The 21240-nt window shown below is 39.0% G+C and overlaps 1 protein-coding gene across 2 annotated transcripts in view; it reads right to left on the reverse strand.

Moving 5' to 3' along the window:
- Positions 1-21240, reverse strand: part of exd3 (exonuclease 3'-5' domain containing 3) — an 80853-nt gene that overhangs the window by 48243 nt on the left and 11370 nt on the right. For both annotated transcript variants that reach the window (XM_060908977.1, XM_060908976.1), the window contains exons 5-17: positions 20573-20626; positions 20353-20492; positions 16387-16493; positions 16136-16209; positions 15228-15266; positions 14428-14594; positions 12380-12530; positions 11377-11575; positions 11051-11160; positions 10105-10282; positions 9574-9734; positions 3239-3442; positions 2706-2759 (exon numbers count right to left, since the gene is read on the reverse strand). In XM_060908977.1, the coding sequence (XP_060764960.1) occupies positions 2706-2759; positions 3239-3442; positions 9574-9734; positions 10105-10282; positions 11051-11160; positions 11377-11575; positions 12380-12530; positions 14428-14594; positions 15228-15266; positions 16136-16209; positions 16387-16493; positions 20353-20492; positions 20573-20626 (1638 nt within the window). The remainder of the gene's footprint in view (positions 1-2705; positions 2760-3238; positions 3443-9573; positions 9735-10104; positions 10283-11050; positions 11161-11376; positions 11576-12379; positions 12531-14427; positions 14595-15227; positions 15267-16135; positions 16210-16386; positions 16494-20352; positions 20493-20572; positions 20627-21240) is intronic.

Below are 21240 nucleotides of genomic sequence, written 5' to 3' on the forward strand. Positions count from 1 at the left end.
GGGCTCCTTTACCATGAATTACTGCATCAATGCGGTGTGGCATGGAGGTGATCAGTCTGTGGCACTGCTGAGGTGTTATTGAAGCCCAGGTTGCTTTGATAGTGGCCTTCAGCGTATCTGTATTTTTGGGTCGGGTGTTTCTCATCTTCCTCTTGACAATCCCCCGTAGATTCTCTATGGGGTTCAGGTCAGGCGAGTCGGCTGGCCAATCAAACACAGTAATATCATGGTCAGCAAACCATTTGGTAGTAGTTTTGGCACTGTGGGTAGGTGCTAAGTCCTGCTGGAAAAGGAAATCAGCATCTCCAAAAAGCTCTTCAGCAGATGGAAGCATGAAGTGCTCTAAAATCTCCTGGTAGATGGCTGTGTTGACTTTGGACTTGATAAAATACAGTGGACCAACACCAGCAGATGACATGGCACCCCAAATCATCACAGACTGTGGAAACTTCACACTGGGCTTCAAACACCTTGGATTCTGTGCCTCTCCACTCTTCCTCCAGACTCTAGAACCGTGATTTCCAAATTAAATGCAAAATGTACTTTCATCTGAAAAGAGGACTTTGGACCACTGAGCAACAGTCCATTTCTTTCTCTCCTTAGCCAGATAAGACACTTCTGACATTGTCTCTGGCTCAGGAGTAGCTTGATATTAGGAATGCGAAAGTTGTATCCCCTTTCTTGAAGATGTCTGTTCGTGATGGGTCTTGATACACTGACACCAGCCTCAGTCCACTCCTTGTGAAGCTCTCCCAAGTTCTTGAATCAACTTTTCTTGACAATCCTCTCAAGACTGCGGCCATCCCTGTCGCTTGTGCACCTTTTCCAGCCACCCTTTTCAGCAATGACCTTTTGTGGCTTACCCTCCTTGTGGAAGGCATCAGTGATCATCTTCTGGACAACAGTCAAGTCAGCAGTCTTCCCCATGATTGTGGTTGTGTGTACTGAACTAGACCGAGAGATACACTGTGTTCATACTGTTTTACTCAAACTCGAAATGAAATATTCTAATATTCTGAGTTTTTTTTTTAATGTTTTTGTACTGTATGCCATACTGATGGAGGCCATACAAAGTACTAGATGTAGTAGTTTTTGTTGTAGGGTCTACTCATTTTTGCACCACCCTAATTTGAGTAAAACTGAAAAAATGTGCAATCCAAGTTATATTACTAATCTTACTTTCACGTTATAAGTTAAACAGATGTTATATTAAACTTTGTCTTGTCAACATTTTGGAAATTCATCTCATCTCATTATCTGTAGCCATGTTATCCTGTTCTACAGGGTCGCAGGCGAGCTGGAGTCTATCCCAGCTGACTACGGGCGAAAGGCGGGGTTCACCCTGGACAAGTCGCCAGGTCATCACAGGGCTGACACATAGACACAGACAACCATTCACACTCACATTCACACCTACGCTCAATTTAGAGTCACCAGTTAACCTAACCTGCATGTCTTTGGACTGTGGGGGAAACCGGAGCACCCAGAGGAAACCCACGCGGACACGGGGAGAACATGCAAACTCCACACAGAAAGACCCTCGCCGGTCACGGGGCTCGAACCCGGACCTTCTTGCTGTGAGGCGACAACGCTAACCACTACACCACCGTGCCGCCCATTTTGGAAATTGTTTGTGTTCATTGAGATATTGTTTAAAATGCTACTTTTCAAAGGGGGTGTACTCATTTACACTGAGCACTATACACACACACACACACACACGTGTGTATATATATATATATATATATATATATATATATATATATATATATATATATATATATATATATATATATACACACACACACACACATATATACACACACACACACACACACACATATATATATATATATATATATATATATATATACACATATATATACATACATATATACACACACACGTATATATATATATATATATATATATATATATATATATATATATATATACACACACACACGTGTATATATATATACATACACACACGTATATATATATACACACACACACACGTATATATATATATATATATATACACACACACACGTATATATATATATATATATATATATATATATATATATACACACACACACGTATGTATATATATATATATATATATATATGCAGCCAATTACTGTTTATGACTTCACCTAAATCTAATTCCAATCTTAACCCCAGTAAACATTTTTAAAGGGAAGCTGCAGTTTTTCTTGTGGGTACAACAAGGAGAAACATTTGATCTCCACCCAAGATATAAAAACACCCACAGGCCAAAGGCATGTACCCCCATCTCTATTTCATAATTAATCTACAAGAAATAACATTTCAATATATATTTACACATCATGTCCTAACATGCATTATTTGACCATTCTGTTGGGGGGTGTGTGTGGCTTTTTTTTTCGTCTCTTTTGTCTAATAAAATGTCTTTGTCCTAAGGGTGTGAAAACTTTTGCACCCAACATCATCTCATCCAGTGGTCCATAATTTCCAACCCAATTATGCTGAAATGCAACTGATATGATGAATCAGGAGTGTGGGACACGCAGATTATATATAAAATTTGATTTGAAGCCACTTTCACTTCAGATTTATTTATTAATAAATCCATTAATTAATTTATTGCCATATGACTGAAGCTGCTTCTTGTTAAAAATCCAAAAGCAAGTATAAAAATAGTACACACACACACTTACAGTTTGAAATGGCTGGCCGGAGGTGAGGATGATACGACCTTCATTTCGAGCGATCTGTTAAAACGGCAGAGCAAATAAATGTTCGGAAAAGTTACAATATATTTAATTAAAGCAAATCTAATTGAAACATTCAGAATTATTGCCACCCATTGAGTGTACAGATTTGTAAACAAATAAACAAAAACAAACCTTCAAATTATTGTATGAATATTACATATTAATAATTCAAACCTACTTTATGACCTTTGAGAATTAATTTGAGGAAAAAAATATCGGGGGAAAAAAAAAAGACAGATATCAGGATATAAATAATATTAAAATTAAAAAGTCTGTTCATATTTAGCAATGCAGCAAAGTTACTGTCAGGTTTAGATCAGTCAGGTACTCCAACACGCAGTCACTCTGATTTCCTGTTTCAAAAGGATTAGCTTCAACATACAGAAGCAAATCATGGCTCTCTTTACTTTAAGAAAATATCTTCACTCAAAGGGTGCCAATACTTCTGGAGCACATACAGCATGTGTGTGTCTGACCTGTGCTGCTACTCTGTGGTCGTCTGTGTTTTCCAGCATCAGTACGTCAACGCCAACGCAGCGCAGGTACCTCCCCAGGCCCTGTAGCATATTGTCACACACCACTCGCAGCTCCTGAGGCGTTATGGAGGCTCCGTATTGCTCGCCTTCCCCCCGTACACACTCATCCTGATCGCCCACGCACCCACTGGCACTCTGACGAGCCTGGAGATGAGCCAAACACCCACAATAGGCTTTAAACATAGCATTTTGGAATTTAACTCAATCAATACACTTAATTCAACAAGTTATCAGGTTAATTCAGGTCTCTTTTTTGGGGGGTGGGGTGTTAAAAACAGCAATAGCGCCGGGGTGGGACAGACAGACGTCTTCGTACGCTTCTATAAAATCAAAGGCACGCCTGCAATTGATTCTGCCTCACGATCTAGTTCCTATTAGCAGTAAATATCATAAACATTTATGAGAACGGCTTTCAGAAACATTAACCAGCTAGATAGTGTTCGCAGTGATAATTAATAACAATCATAATTAAGATTTAAAATTCCTGTCAGGTTATCTCCTGAAAGCTAGGTAGAATCATCAGTGAATATCATCAAACTGACTGAAAAATCTATTCAGAAATCCAGTGAAGCTAGCTCGCTAGTTTTATCACTAAAATACAAACTTGACTTTAATAACCTTTAAAACAATCATCAGAGATCTGGTCAAATTAGCTTATGTTACCAAGATTTTTGTTACCAGTAAACAAAAAATCCTTTAGCGATCCGGTCAAGTTAGCTTATGTTAGCTAGAGTTAGCAGTGTATATTAGATTATAAACAAAAATCCTCTCAGAAATTCTGTCAGGTTAGTTCATACATCAAGCTAGCATAAGTATTAATACTTAAGGACAATGATAATTAAAGTTTAGAAATCCTGTCAGGTTTGCTCATGGCAAGCTTCCAAAACATGCAAATAATAACTTTAAAATCCTTTAGCGATCTTATCAAGTTAGCTTAGGTTAGCTTGTTAGAGTTAGCAGTGTCAATTATAAACATATGAAAATTCCTCTCTGAAATCCTGCCAGGTTAGCTCACGTTAACTAGACAGCTAGCATTAGCAGTAATGATTAAGAATGATCATAATTTAGATTTAAAAATCCTGTCACGTTACCTCATGTTAATGATCTAGCATTCTCAGTAAATATGTTTTAAGCTGACTGAAAAATTGTCAAAAATCCTGTATTTAACTCATGATAACTATTTAAAAAAATATTAGCACTTAAGATTACAAAAATGTATGAATCTGACTTTAAAATTGATTTTTTTTTTTTAAATTAGAGATCCTGTCATGTTAGCTAGCTAGAATTAGCAATGAAGTTTATAAAAAGTTCTCTTCGAAATTCTGTCAGCTCATGTTACCTACAATAGATAGCTAGCATTAAGGCACAAAGAAAATAAACATTTATTAGGATTACTGACAAATCCTCTCAGAAATCCAGTCAGGTTAGCTCAGATTAATCAGCCATCGAGCATTAGCAATAAGAATTCTCAACATTATTTATTTATCATCTGAAAATAATTCTGGTCATGTTAGTTTGTTACTCAGCTTGACCTAAACTCCTGTCATGTTAACTCACTAGTAGTGAGAACTAGCATTCTTTTTAATCTAACTGAAAAATCCTATTTAAAAATTCTGTCAGGTTGGTCCATGTTAACAAGCTAGCTAATATTAGGCAAGGCAAGTTTATTTATATAGCACATTTCATACACAATGGCAGTTCAATGTGCTTTACAGAAGTAAAAACAAAAACAGTAAACAATAAAGAAATAAAATTACATAAAATAATTTTATCTTTATTCTAAAATAATTAATTAAAAGAATTAAAAGAATTAAAAGAAAATAATAAGAATTAAACAATAGTAGAAATAAAATATTAAAATGCCAAAAAGAAAAAGGAGAAAAAGAAAGAGAAAGGGAAAAAAAAAACTAGAAGAATAAAATAGAATAAAGTTAAAGTAAATTTAAAACATGCAGAGAAAGTAAAGATTATAAAAAATGTAAAAATATTAATTATTTAACAGAAAGCATCTGAAAACAGCTTGGTCTTTAACCTAGATTTGAAGCTGCCAACAGCAGGAGCATTTTTAATGTCCTCTGGCAGTTGGTTCCATAGCTGCACTGCATAGTAGCTAAAAGCTGCTTCACCACACTTTGTTTTAACAACTGGTTTTAATAGTAAATTTTTCTGCTGCGATCTGGTAGATCTGATTGGGTTAGGCCGCTGCAACATATCAGAGAGGTAATTGGGCCCTGTACCATTTAGAGATTTGTACACCAGCAGCAATGCTTTAAAGTCAATTCTGTAGCTTACTGGAAGCCAGTGAAGGGACCTTAGAATTGGAGTAATGTGCTCTGTTCTTTTTGTTCGTGTGAGAACCCTCGCCGCTGCATTTTGAACCAGCTGAAGTCGTTTGATGGTCTTTTTTGGCAGGCCTGTGAAAAGGCCATTGCAGTAATCAACCCTACTAGAGATGAAGGCATGTATTAGTTTTTCCAGATCATGTTTTGACATAAGTCCTCTTAGTTTGGAAATGTTTTTTAGGTGATAAAATGCCGTTTTAGTGATTGCTTTCATGTGACTGTCAAAGTTTAGCTCGCTGTCAATGAAAACACCAAGATTTTTAACCATTTCTTTAGTTTTAATCCCTTTTGTGTCAAGAATAGTGGTAATCCTGAGTCTTTCATCTTTTTTTCCAAATAGAATTACTTCTGTTTTATCTGTGTTCAGCTGAAGAAAATTTTGTGACATCCAGCTATTGATTTGATCGATACACTGGTAGAGACATTCAAGGGGGGCATAATCATTAGGTGATAGAGCAAAATAAATTTGGGTATCATCTGCATAGCAGTGATACAAAATTGAATTTTTATTGATAATTTGCCCAAGTGGGAGCAATATTAGCACTAAAGATATTACATTAAAGAAATATTTAGAAACCTAACTTGAAAATCCCTTGAAATTCCTCAAACATCCTGTCAGGTTTGTTAAAGTTAGCTGGTTAGTGTTAGCAGTGAAGATTAAGAAAATCCATTCTCTCAGATATGCGGTTAATTTAGCTTGTGTTAACATTTCTGACAGGATTTTTTCCTGGTCATATTTATAAAATGGTCATAAATATCACTGCTATAGTAACTTCATAGTAACAGCTATGAAGGTTTGCTCATATTATTCTGCAGCTAGTATTAGTAATAAGAATTATTTTTATAAAATTTATTCAAAATCCTCTCAGGAATCTTGTCAGGTTAGCATGTGTTAAATAAAATTAGCTGAAATTAGCAGTGAAGCTTATAACCAGTTTTACAGAAATCTAGTTATGTTAGCTCATATAAGCTAATGGTCTGAATTTATCCTCTCAGAAATCCTGTCAGATTAGCCCATGTTAGCCAGTTAACGTTGATTTAGGGTGACCAGATTTCCCGGGTCTGAAACCGGGACACTTTTGCGCGCGACCATGCTCGTGCACGCACACCTTTTTTTTACGTACACGTGACACTCAGAGAGGTGCTCTTATCATTGTGTTGAAGCTCACATTTATCAACATCTCACATGAAATAAAACAAACAGGCATTTTGTTATCTAGTAGCGTAGTGGTGTACAGATCAGTTAAATTATGGTCAGACAGCAGATGTTGTAATGGCTGAGAATAGGCCAGGCTATGTCCATAGGCCACATTTACACCGATTTATTTCACCTGTTTGTGAGAACACCAAGAAGAATGCATATGCACATGTAGGCCATATCTCTAAAATTGTACGCACTATAGCATGAACTTAAAAAGTAGATATGTGACCTCAACATAGCCTCGGTCAGAATCAACCTTACTAACCATTCCCCACAACTGCATGAATAAAGCAAGAAGATGTGGACAAAAGTGAACACTTTAATGGAAGGTGCAACAAGCTGTTCAACACAGCAATATGGCCAAACTGTCAGAATGGTGTGTTAAACAGAAACAAAAAAGAGACAAGTGATTTGAGAATAAATACCTACGGAAGCCGAGAGAGGCCCTTCATATAATCCTTTTTTTTATTCACCTTGTTATCCCGAGATAACGGCATAATTAATTCAGGATCTCGAGAAAACAACACAACTAATTCGAGATGTCAAGAAAACAAAACCGTTATTCCGAGATCTCGAGAAAACAAAACAATTATTCTGTGATCTCAAGAAAACAAAACAATTATTCTGTGATCTCGAGAAAGCAAAATTATTTCATGATCTCGAGTAAACAGCTGAGAAATGGTTCATTCAGGAACGCCAAGAGACTTGTGATATGCTGACTTTGGGGCTATTTCTCATTCTGTATTAGGGTTGCCAACTTTCTCATATCCAAATGAGGGACACTTTGTTCCGGGTGTGGACAAGTACCGGTACAGGCCCTGTACATGCACCCCAGCGCCCCGAAATAGTTACCAAATCACCTTTAGGTGAGGGTTTCAAATGTAGGCCACTACAAATTCATTTCTAAAATAGAGCTTTTAAAAATTAACAGACCAATTAATGGATATTTTTAAGTAACTTAATGCAAAATAACAAACAATTCTAATATTATTGTCTCATTTTCTCTTTTAAACTTTGGCCAAATATTTATGAAGGCCATATTTATGAAGGCAATGTCATAACCTGAAAAAGTATTTGCTGTAGCTGTAAAACCCTGATATTTGCTTAATTGTCCATTTGAAAACCCTAAGAACCTTCTGCAATGCTTCAGAGCAGAAGAAGAAGAGAGAAAGACATCACAAAGGCAGGAGTGAGGCAGAAAAGCTCCCCTTCTATAGGCTGAGGTCTATCCTGTTTCGGAAGGTTTTTTTTTAAGCTATCTGCTATCCTTATCGAACAGTTCGGCTGTATCCACTGGCTGCACCGTCTGCTCTAGTTTAATTTGATGCCTATTTTGTCAGTATAGCTTAAAAATTCAGGATATGGCAGCCTTTGACAGTGAATGGTTTTAAATCGCAGATGACCGCGACTCGCTGTAATAGCGCTTCTCACGGCAATAACGCGATTTACACCACAGCATTGGAGTGAGGGGCAGGATCTGTACCTGACGGGACAAATTAAAATTACCTGAAACGGGATGTCCCGCCCAATACGGGACGGTTGGCAACCCTATGAGACGCAACTTTGGTCATTAGAATGTCTGGAATAATCGATCACCTAATAAGGCAATATCTTGATCAGGGGTTGACACAGGGAGAGATTGCATTAAGTCTTTTAATAAGGGATGATTTCAAAATTAGTCCGCGGCACCTCCGCAGAAGACTGGCCCGGCTTCGTCTCTACCGACGCAGATACAGTGATCCAGCTGAGATCATGAAATAACGGTTTTGTTTTCTCGAGCTCTCGAATTAGTCGTGTTGTTTTCTCGAGATCCTGAATTAATTATGTCATTATCTCGGGATAACAAGGTGAATAAAAAAAATATTATATGAAGGGAGGAGAGGGGCGACAGCCCGAGGAAAGCCCCCACAGGAGCGCACAGCATTTGCAGCATAGGCTACCCAACTCAGTACAAGAACAAAACAGTGTGTGCAGTCAGCTTCGTGCGCATTGTTCTGCACCTCTCGGAGGAAGGGGTAGGTGTCCTGTAAATCTTTGGAAAAGGTACATTTTCTTTTCGGCATAATTGCTGCGGCATTACTGCTGCTAGCTGCTAGACAAAGAACATTCGTGCCAGTTAATGTTTATTTTATTGTTGCATGGCAACACGTTCTGTTGTCTGGAATAATGTGGCTAAATAAACACCCATGCCACAGGGCCAGGGGGCAGTAACCAGGAAAGTTTGCGATTCCTGTCAATTCATCAAAAATAGTAAATGCAGACATTTCTCCGCTAATGATTCCCATGCTGCTCAGTCGCAAACGTCGCGAGTGGCGAAAACCGGGACATATCTGTGTCCTGACAGACTTTTGTCGGGACTCGGGACACACAACCCCAAACCGGGACTGTCCCGGTAAAACCGGGACGTCTGGTCACCCTACGTTGATTCCCATTGAAAATAATTTACATTTATAATATGACTTGAAGTTCCTCTCAGGTTAGCTCATATTAACTAGCTGACTACCAAAATCCGATAAAAATACATGGGAAAATATGAATGCCAACTGTGTCCTTTTTCCATTCTTGGGCTACAAGACTTTAATTGTTTAAATCACACACTTCTTTCTCAGATCAGCCATTTTTTATATCTCATTTTATTGCAGAAACTGTGACTGCAGCTTGTAAAAAAAACGGCAGTAAAAGCAGGCGTGTGTGTGTGTGTGGGGGGGGGGGGGGGGGGGGGACAGACTGACCTTCCGGCCTGTCTGCTTCCTCTTCTCTTTAGTTTTTTTGTTGGAGTCACTTTTGGTTGATGAACTCGGCTTGATCGAGTGCAGATCATCCGGAAGACCGAATGCCTTCGGATCCGCAGAGAGCGTCAGATACACATCCACTAGACAGTACGCGTCTATCGCTACAGAGAGAGAGAGAGAGAGAGAGAGACGGACCAAGAAAGCATGATGGAGAAGAGGAAAGGAAAGTGTGTGTGAGAGAAGGCAATAATAGTTTGAAAAGGAAAAAGAAAGAAAAAGCAAACAAACCAAAATGAAGAGAAAAAGTATCAGTAAGAGAGGAAAAAGAAATAAGAAAGGAAAAGCGAAAAAAAGGAGAAAAACCAAAAACGTTTAAAAAAAATTAATAAGGATAAAGTAATACATAAACAGAATAAAGAAGGAAAAGAGGAAGAAGGGATGCAGAGGGAGTACAGCACAAACTTATAATTATCAATAAAAATGTAAAATCACACTGCTGGGCAGAGTCTGTAGGCGTGGCTTGTGTCTGACCTGCGTAGCGGACCTGTCCGGTGCGAAGTGGACGGCGTTCCCAGTTGGACAACTGTTCGGTTTTATCCAGTGGTTTTCCCAGCACCTGCTGCACCAGCAGACTCAACCCTTTCTCCGCTGGGCCCTCGTTCACCTCCATTGGCCGAGGCCCAGCACGCCCTCGCCAGCACCGCTGCAGCTAATCCAGAGGTCAAGGGTCAAAGGTCATATCCCATATAAGATACTAGAGGCCTGTGTGTGGAGTTGAGCCTGAGGCTTTACGAACAATCGGGGACATCAGTGTCAGTGCTACACCATACAGAAAAAATTCCCACACCAGCACCCCTCCCCCTGTTCACCAATCGGGGCTGTATGATGTCATCACTGCGCGCCTATCACGCCTTCACTCATGCAAAGTGTACATCACATCACATCACTGTGTCTTATTGATTAATGAAGTTTTCACTGAATTAGTAAAAAAAAAAAAAAAAAGATCCAAAGCTATAATGACAAAAAAGAAAGAAAAAGAGAAGGGAAAGAGAGGGAGGAAAGCAAAACTCGGAAATAAAGAAGTGCTGAAGAAAGGGAAAAAATAAAAAGAGAAAAAGACAAAGAAAGTAAAACTAGGAGAGAGAGAGAGAGAGAGAGAGAGAGAGAGAGAGCAACAAAGGGAGCAGGAAAAAGAAAGCAAAACGAAAAAGAAAGACAGGAAACAAAAATAAGAATTAAAAAAGTCTCAGAGATGGGAGGAAAAAATAGAGAAAGAGGAAAGAGAAGGAGAAGCAGCAGAGAGGGAGGACAAAAAAAGTTAGGAAAGAAAAAAGAAAGTGAAAAGAATGAAAATGTACTGAAGAGAGGAGCAAAGAAAGAAAGACTCTCGTGTCTGACAGAGTGAATTTTTAGGTGAACTGGCCCTTTAAAAGCAGGTGTGATGTGATTGGTGGAGATACATGGAGATGTTCGTTACCTGCTGATGGACATGGAGCAGATCCAACACTCCCTTAAACTCCAGAGGTTCCTCCTTTAACTCAGGCCATGTGGCCACCAGACTCCTCAAATCTCCAGACATCCCATAACCTACACACACACACACACACACACACACGACTTTCAAACTGACCACAACCTGGAATATGTTCTCCAGATGTTTGATTTGCTATCAAAACACTTCAGATGTTATAATCACGCTGTTTAGTCTACATGTTCTCATAAAGAGCGTGAGAAACGTTTTCATGGAGACCCAGAGTGAGAAGAACCTCCTCACGTGTTTCCTCATGCTTTACAGTTCCTTACCCAGTTTGAGGACGCTGGTGTCAGTGAGCAGCGTTCGGATGAAGTTAATGGTCAGGCTGTGATGGCTGAGACCCGGAGCACACAGATCCAGCAGGAACACTTGCTCCTTCACCGCCAGCTGAATCAGGGAGATGCGCTGCGTGCTCACTGTACCGAATCCAGCTCTCCACTCCATGTCCACGCCCACCACACCCCCCGTCTACGCAGGACAACCAGGGAGGGAGGAAAAAAAAAATGAGCATGCAACTTAACTTAGAACCTGTCCTCAGATCAGCATTTCTCTCCTATTAGCCAATTAGCAGTGCATGATATCATCATGCGCCCATCACGCCTCATTCACACAAGCCATATATGTGTTTATCACATGACTAAACCTCTGTATCTTATTGGATAATGAATATTCAATAAATTAGTTTTTAAAAAAAAAAGTGCGTGCATCATTTAAAAACATTTTTTTTTTAATTCCTGAACTTTTCACCCAAAGAAAGAAAAAAAATTAAAATTAAAAAAATGAACATAAGACAGAGTAAAGAGATGGGAAAAACAAACGAATAGAAAGTAGATAGGGGAAGTATAAAAAGAGGAGGAACCATGATGAAAGAGAAAAAGAAATGAAAACAGGAGAAGAAAAAGAAAATATGGAAATGCATATGCAATATAAAGCAAAATGCAATAATGTAGATGAGGGGGAGGAAAATACAGCTGAAAGGAAACGATGGAGAAAGAATGAAAAAGAAAAGAGAAACAAATAAAATAAAATGCAAAAGTGACTATAGCTTCTTAGTTATAACCAAGTTGTTATAACAACAAGAGCACAAAAAAATGCAGATCATCTCCACTACTGCACGGACAACAAACAAGTGAAGACCCCCATGGTTACATAATGATGTTTATATCTCCCCAGTATTTTGAGACTTGATCCAGAACCTTCTCTCCTGGGTTGATGAACAGGAAGTATTGCGTGCAGTGAACACAGTAATGCAGGAACGCATGCAGCTTGTACCTGGAGAACCGAGTCTCTGCAGAGCTGCAGCTGCTCCGCATTCTCCACCATGTGGACGTGCTGCTGGTTCACAGGAAGCTGGTAGAACTGGAGCTGGTGAGACGGAGGGGTGATCCACCGATCCAGAGGAGAAAACACTTCATTTATTTCTCTGAGAGGGGAGGAGGAAAAAAAAAAACAACAACAACCCCAATACACTCACTTTCTACAGTGAAGATGATTATTGTCCTCTAACAGCACGTGCCCAAGTGTTCTATAGACCCCTTCGCAGTAAACGTCATTCATACGCAAGAGGAAATTGCGCGCGCAGCCTGGACCCAAAAAAGACTCCGCGACAGTAGAGACGAGAAGAAATATTTGGAAGAAATGCCTAGCTGTTGTGTTGTCGGGTGTCAGAATCGTAGCAGTGATGGGATTAAAATGTACAGAATTCCAGCAGGATCTCACCCATTCCCAAAAAAAAAAAAAAAAAAATCGCTGACGTCTATGGCTACAAGCCATCAAACATGTAGACTGGGATGAAAGCACCATCAAAAACACGCGGGTTTGGAGTTCATCACAGGTAAGATCAGGCTATTTATTAAATCTTTCTTTTTTATTCTTTCTAGTCTTCGTTTATTGATGTAGCAAAATACTTTGGTAACGTTTGTCTGATTAGCTGGGTCATAGTTACACAATGTAATGAATATCGTTAGCATGTTAGCTTAGCTTTGCATGCAATTTTGTTTGTAGGAGAGGTCTCGCTTGACTCAAGCAGTCCAGATTTTGTGCCGTCATTATTTGTGTATGCCGAAAATCACAATTTTAAAGCAAGGATGGAAAGGTAAAATTGTGTGCCCTCACTCTAAATGCCAACTTGCGTTGACTGCTCTAACCTAGCTCCCGCCCCGTTCAGTTTCATTTCTGCTCTCTGCCTCTCGCTTTTTACGCAGCTCTGATTTCTCTTAGCTGCACTCTTTACACTATCATTCCTTTCATGCCATCACCTCCTGCAAATTGCTGTTTAGTGTTGGTATTTGCTGTTGTAGCTAAAGCCACATTGCCATCACATCACTGGCAGAATTTGATTAAAACAAAATGAATATGAATGTCCCATTGTTAATCAAGTTGTAGTCTCGCTGTAACCAGAATGTTGATGGCAGGCTACTTTTGTAAATAGTTTTTTTTTTTTGAGTTTGACATTTTTTGTAAATAGTACGACTGCCTTCAGGTATCAGAGGAAAACTTACTAACATCGTCCGTCCACTCTTTAATTAAATGCGGATCCGGTAGGCGATGTCCACTTGTTAGAGTTAACTTATTTATGTAGCATTCTCGATCTTGTAACGACAATTGTTTTGCATAATCTGACAGCTCATAATGCCGGTCTATGGGCAGCGCCATTGTTTCTGGGTCCAGGCTGCGCGCGCATCCTGGCAACAGTCGGTTTGTTTACAAACATGCGAAGTGTTCTATTCCTCTTATACCACAGCAATGTACCATATTCATCCATCAAATAACAACATGCCAGTTTTTATCCTTTTTATGGTACATTTACTGTTATGGAATGTAAATGAAACAAGTTAATTCCATGCTCTCACAAAAGAATCAGTTAACTTAATTTTTTTTAATAATTTTGTAATTTCACAAATAAACAAACAGAATTTGAGCTGCCTGTGTGACTCGACTCTACACAGCCAGACGTCACATCACGTACCAGTGAACGTCCCAAACATAATACCTTCTTCAAGAAGAAGAATATTTGTAAAAATGTCATAATTCTCCTCATATTCACTCACTAACAGGACCATGACTTCATCCTCCGTGTCTCTTGTTTAATTTTGCCTCACACTTTTATTAAAGCTGCTCAAATATGACGAGAACATCGTTAGAAATTTAATCTAAAATTTTGTACAAAATCGCTGATCGCACCTTTAATCTGTAAGACCTTACAGCTCACCACAATGCCATTTCCCAGGTGCATTAAGAATGACTTCATGATTAAACATGCTATTATTATTTGAGATGAGGCGGCTGTGTGTGTGCGCGTACACCTGTTAAAGACTCACAGCTGACTGGAGGACAGGGTCTCCATGGTGTCCCTCACCCCGAAGGGAAGTCTGTCTCTCGGTACACTGTAGTGTTTGGCCCATTGAGCTGCAGCCTTCAATCCACAGTATTTCACCAAGAGCTCCACTAACACAACCTGGAGGTCCACACTGCCCTCCACTGTGACCTAATACACACACACTTATTTTTCACCAGACTATGCAGCACAGTTACTAATCCAAACCCACAACTATCCCTACTCAGGTTGTGTCACTTTCCCATCACTGGATGGTTCTGGTGAAAGGGAGAGGGGTTTATCTGGATGTCATGGGTGGAGCCTCGTGATGAACACCATCAGTAAAATGCTCAAAACTGAAAATATTCACTCAAAAACACAGTCAAAGGGTGTCAATACTTTTGTTTTTCACAAAAACAGAGATTAATTTGAATGAAATGAGTGTTTAACGTACAAAATAATTACAAAAGGTGCCAAATTTCCCCCAAATGGATATCAACAGGCTCTACATCTGTTCTCTAATGCTGTTATACGCCGTGTCGTGAGCACGTACAGGGAGAACGTTTAAAAAACGGTGGACTCTTTTCCTTAGATATCTCTTGAAAAACAGGCTAAATTTCACCTCAGAGTAAACATTACTGAGGGTAAATAAGTCAATAAATAAACATTAAAAATTTAAAATATCTAATTATACTAGCTCCACCCACACGGCCCTGTTCTGCCAGAAGGGGAACAAAATGTGTGTCTTTTACAAAGTGTACATTTTATAATGTGTGCGTGTCCAGTGGAGAAGAACCGATCTACCTGCACATGGTCCCTCCAGTTCTCCTCCGACATGTTTTTCTATAAACAGATCAATGCAAAGAGATTTTTTTTATTTTGCATCCTGTAACTCTACAATGTAAATATCCTTATACTTGCAGCATCATAAATTTACTGAACATAAACCAACATTACACAAATCTCAAATATTTCTGTTTTTAAACAAATATATATGATTACAAAGAAATCGTAAACTATAATGAATTGTGATCGCCATCAATAGCAGCACATCATTCTAAATAAATAAATAAATGTAATTTTGAACACCAGCCTCACCAAAAAAAAAAAAAAAAGTTATTCTACATTCATTCTAAACATCTGCATTTATCAGGTTAAAGGAGTAAGCAGTGATGTTAGTGGACGTGGACCACCACTAAAACATCCTAAAGCACACTGCTTTGGGTAAAACGTGAATGAATGAGAAACAGTAGGCGGAGCTTTCAGAATTGACCAAGAGCATGACTGACAGGTGAGTAGGTGTAGATGTCTGCCTCTCTCTGATTGGCTGGATGTTGGTGGTCTACATTATGTGATGCATCTCCAGTTTACAACCCACGTTCACCAAGAGGGGCTTTTCTCCTCTGATAGATATCAGATATTTTATTAAAGCTGCACGTGTGATAAAATGTTGCCAAAAACATTTCCAAAATATGACAGATCACACCTTTAAAACTCACTGAGCACACCTTTAAGCTGTATCACCTTACAGCTGAGCACATGGGCATGTAGGAGGATCATTAATAAGCTATTAAACATGATATTATTATTATTATTATTATTAATCTTTAACTTATGGCAAAAAAGTAGTTTCAAAGTAGTCATGAGATATTTTAAATGATTAATGAAATACCCAAGTTGTTAGAGTATTCAAAGCATTTTCCATCTCTCACCTCTCCAAACCTCTTGTACATGAGAAACCTCAGGGAGTCGAGTTTCCTCTTGTAGACAGCGTTCACACACACACCTACAGCAGACCAACACATACACACACACACACACTTATTACATCCAGTGTGTCAGAGTTAATAAAAACTCACATCTGATATCAACTGATTATTAAAACTATTTAACTGTCAGTTATGTTTAAGGAAAATACAAATCATGATCATTCTCTCTCTCTCTCTCTCTCTCTCACACACACCAGGATCAATGCTGAATTTTTCCATGAGCCGGAAGATGTGTCTAATGAGCAGCTTGGGCTGGATTTGATCTGTCTGGTGTTTGGAAAGAGACAAACAAGGAAACTGCCTGCAAAAAGAAGCACAAAACATAGATTTAATTTACACACACACACACACACACACACACACACACACACACACACACACACACACAAACAAACAAAAAAAAAATCCACTCATGTACGAGGTAAGAACACAGAAAAGATGAATCTTCCTTCCTACTCCATCATCCATAATGAAAAAGTAGTGGATATGGTGCATTCCAACCTGACTATATTTAACGGAATGCTACAGAGCGCTAACCAAGTGAGACCGGATAGAAACTAATGACCGGATATGATGAATAATTATGAGATGGCAGGTCCATTGCTGTGAAAAGTCCAAGCTGAGACATTAGCTAGTTATTATCCTCCGAGTCCCTCAGGAATACAGACCTCAAACTACACACCTTGATTATAGAGAGAGCATTAACACCACACACAGACACACACACACTTTCGCTTTCACTTATTACTCACCTTTTAAACCCCGACTTCTGTTAGTTTGCCTTACATTTGTTTTTATTTTCCATGACAATACTCGCTGTGTTCCTCACTTCTACTGTCATGTTTTTTTGTTGCTTTGACTATCCCGTGCAAATAAAAGGTTTCCGCACTGGCATGTGTCAACCTCAACCCTGAGAAACGTAATATATTATAGGGTAGTCACACTCGAGGCAGAATGAGCCGGAATGCCGTTGGAATGAATATTCCTCGTATATTCCGGGATATTCAAAGTGCATTCTAAAAATTCTGACTGCATTCCAAACATTCGGGACCATTCTCGTGGCTGGCCCGAACGTTTTGCTCATGCTCAAAACATTCGCGGTGCATTCGAAGAGGAGAAATACCGAACGGCATTCGAAGTGTATTCTAACTGCATTCTGATAGCATTCTAAATATTCTTACAGCATTACAACAGCATTCGAAACATTCTGATCGCGTTCAAGGGAAAAATCAAAATGCCAAGCCACTTCAAATCCTGCCAGAATGTCCCGAATGTGCCGGAATGCCGTCAGAATGAAAATTCTTCATATATTCCAGGATATTCGAAGTACATTCTAAGTATTCGAGCAACATTCTCTTTGAATTCTTAGATGTTTGAAACATATTCGGAGGCTATTCCGGGAGCATTCCGACTGCATTTGAGGTGAATTCGTACAGCATTCGAGGCACCTTCCGACCAGACTTCAGGTGGTATTCGGGCAGCAATCGAACCGCACTCGTACGCCAATCGAAGTGCATTCTTAATATCCTTACTGCATTCTAACAGCATTCGAGGTATTCCTACTGTGTTCCAACTACATTTGAACTGCATTCGAAAGCTAATACACCCGGAATGTGCAAGAATCATTCGAGGCGGGTTTGAAGCACATTCTAAGTATTCGAACGGCATTCTTACAAAGCTGTAAGAACGTTGGTCAGTTTGAAATTCCCGCCCGAATGTGGCACGAATTTTGAAAATTTTCATATTCCGGCTGGTTCTGCTTGATTCCTGCTAATTCTGAATAAGTGTGACGGGGCCTTTAAGAAGAGATGTCAGAATCCCAAGAGCGAGCGAGCGAGCAAATGAGCGCGCACATTCACATTTCTTACTACAGTATATTATTATGACCATATCATTATTAGTCACCATTATTGATGTTATATTGTGTATAGTTTATAAATTAAACTATCATCGGTATGTATGTACATGAAAAACAAACTTTATACATGGTTTGTTCCTATTAGCAGTTAGGTTAGATCTTGAAACGTATCCTCTGTGGACACGGCGCTCTTGCTGTACCTGCCCATGGTTCTTTCGCTTGTTTTGAGTTTGCTGCTGGTTGCTTTACATCGAGGCAGTATGAATGACATCACAATATCATTACATCATCATCATCTCCAGCAACGTCACCACCGTCATAACACAAATCTGATTGCTCCAATTCTCACACAGACAGAAACAGACACACCTCTTTCACTGGGACTGAGACACAGGCCACGCCTCCTTCACTTTTTATTATGGTACATTCAGTAAAATAAAATAATATGTTCAAGTCCTGACACTCCTCACTGACATCTCACATTCCACAAGGTTCCCAACTGGTGATTATGAGTTCGACACTTTTTACAATCAGGAAATGTGTACAGTGGTGCTTGAAAGTTTGTGAACCCTTTAAGAATTTTCTATATTTCTGCATAAATATGACCTAAAACATCATCAGATTTTCACACAAGTCCTAAAAGTAGATAAAAAGAACCCAGTTAAACAAATGAGACAAAAATATTATACTTGGTCATTTATTTATTGAGGAAAATGATCCAATATTACACATCTGTGAGTGGCAAAAGTATGTGAACCTCTAGGATTAGCAGTTAATTTGAAGGTGAAATTAGAGTCAGGTGTTTTCAATTAATGGGATGACAATCAGGTGTGAGTGGGCACCCTGTTTTATTTAAAGAACAGGGATCTATCAAAGTCTGATCTTCACAACACGTGTTTGTGGAAGTGTATCATGGCACGAACAAAGGAGATTTCTGAGGACCTCAGAAAAAGCGTTGTTGATGCTCATCAGGCTGGAAAAGGTTACATAACCATCTCTAAAGAGTTTGGACTCCACCAATCCACAGTCAGACAGATTGTGTACAAATGGAGGAAATTCAAGACCATTGTTACCCTCCCCAGGAGTGGTCGACCAACAAAGATCACTCCAAGAGCAAGGCGTGTAATAGTCGGCGAGGTCACAAAGGACCCCAGGGTAACTTCTAAGCAACTGAAGGCCTCTCTCACATTGGCTAATGTTAATGAGTCCACCATCAGGAGAACAATGAACAACAATGGTGTGCATGGCAGGGTTGCAAGGAGAAAGCCACTGCTCTCCAAAAAGAACATTGCTGCTCGTCTGCAGTTTGCTAAAGATCACGTGGACAAGCCAGAAGGCTATTGGAAAAATGTTTTGTGGATGGATGAGACCAAAACAGAACTTTCTGGTTTACATGAGAAGCGTTATGTTTGGAGAAAGGAAAACACTGCATTCCAGCATAAGAACCTTATCCCATCTGTGAAACATGGTGGTGGTAGTATCATGGTTTGGGCCTGTTTTGCTGCATCTGGGCCAGGACGGCTTGCCATCATTGATGGAACAATGAATTCTGAATTATACCAGCGAATTCTAAAGGAAAATGTCAGGACATCTATCCATGAACTGAATCTCAAGAGAAGGTGGGTCATGCAGCAAGACAACGACCCTAAGCACACAAGTCGTTCTACCAAAGAATGGTTAAAGAAGAATAAAGTTAATGTTTTGGAATGGCCAAGTCAAAGTCCTGACCTTAATCCAATGGAAATGTTGTGGAAGGACCTGAAGCGAGCAGCTCATGTGAGGAAACCCACCAACATCCCAGAGTTGAAGCTGTTCTGTACGGAGGAACGGGCTAAAATTCCTCCAAGCCGGTGTGCAGGACTGATCAACAGTTACCGCAAACGTTTAGTTGCAGTTATTGCTGCACAAGGGGGTCACACCAGATACTGAAAGCAAAGGGTCACATACTTTTGCCACTCACAGATATGTAATATTGGATCATTTTCCTCAATAAATAAATGACCAAGTATAATATTTTTGTCTCATTTGTTTAACTGGGTTCTCTTTATCTACTTTTAGGACTTGTGTGAAAATCTGATGATGTTTTAGGTCATATTTATGCAGAAATATAGAAAATTCTAAAGGGTTCACAAACTTTCAAGCACCACTGTAATTAGTATAACTCCACCGTGATGTGTGCGTGTAATTACACCAGCCACGGAGCGTCACTGAAACATTACCTAAGAGCACGCTCAGAACGGATTTCTCTCTTAGAAGCCGGTTTCCTCACGTTTCCTGATTTTTCTGATCTCTGTCTTCTCACCTGCGCAAGTTCTCCAGGTTAAAGTCTGGGCTGCACCACGAGTCCAGCAGACGGACCAGACACTCCTGCAGGTCAGCGTGACCCTGAACGTACGCCTCGGCCAGCGGCAGCTTGTCCATCAGGATCAGAGGAACACACACCTGAGAAACGAGACAAGCGGAGTGTGAGGGTGAAGCAGGAGAAACAGGAATTAAAATGTATTTATTTTAGAATTACTGACTTGTTCCATGTCGAGTTCTTCCTGAAATCCTAACTTCATGCAGAGCAACGCCGCCTGCCAGGAAAACAAACCGTTCAGTGAAACAATATTTTGAAATATTTAACCTTTTAGCCAAAAGATAACACCACCTCAACTTTAAACTGTGATGTTTACATTTTCAAATTTGGGCACTTCAGGCAAATTTAATTTAATCTTAATTTTAGTTTTAATTCAAATTGTGTCATGGTTGTCATTGTAAATAAACTGACTTCTGCTTCATTATTTAGAAATTTTTTTTTAAATCTTAGCTGGATGACTTGATAGTGTTTCCTAATTTGCATGTTTGCATATTCATAGAGTCCTACTAAAGGCACAGAGATATTCTTCATCCAGTTTTAGTTGTTTTAGTCGTATTAAACTATTTATTTTTTCAACATGAGGCTGGGCCTGCAAATATAAATCATATTTTTAAACAAAAACAGTATTTTAAAACAAAGTTATAAAATCATATTTTAAAAAATTTAAGATAGAAATTGGTAAAATACTCAACAAAATACAAATATTCAAGAAAACAAATAGTATTTTATAATACAAATAAAACCAGTATTAAACAAAAAACCATAAGAAATAATAAATATTAAAATATTAATATAACATCATATATATGATGTTATTTCCCAGCTGGGAGG

This window comes from Neoarius graeffei, chromosome 25 (assembly GCF_027579695.1).
Source record: "Neoarius graeffei isolate fNeoGra1 chromosome 25, fNeoGra1.pri, whole genome shotgun sequence".
Lineage (NCBI taxonomy): Eukaryota > Metazoa > Chordata > Actinopteri > Siluriformes > Ariidae > Neoarius > Neoarius graeffei.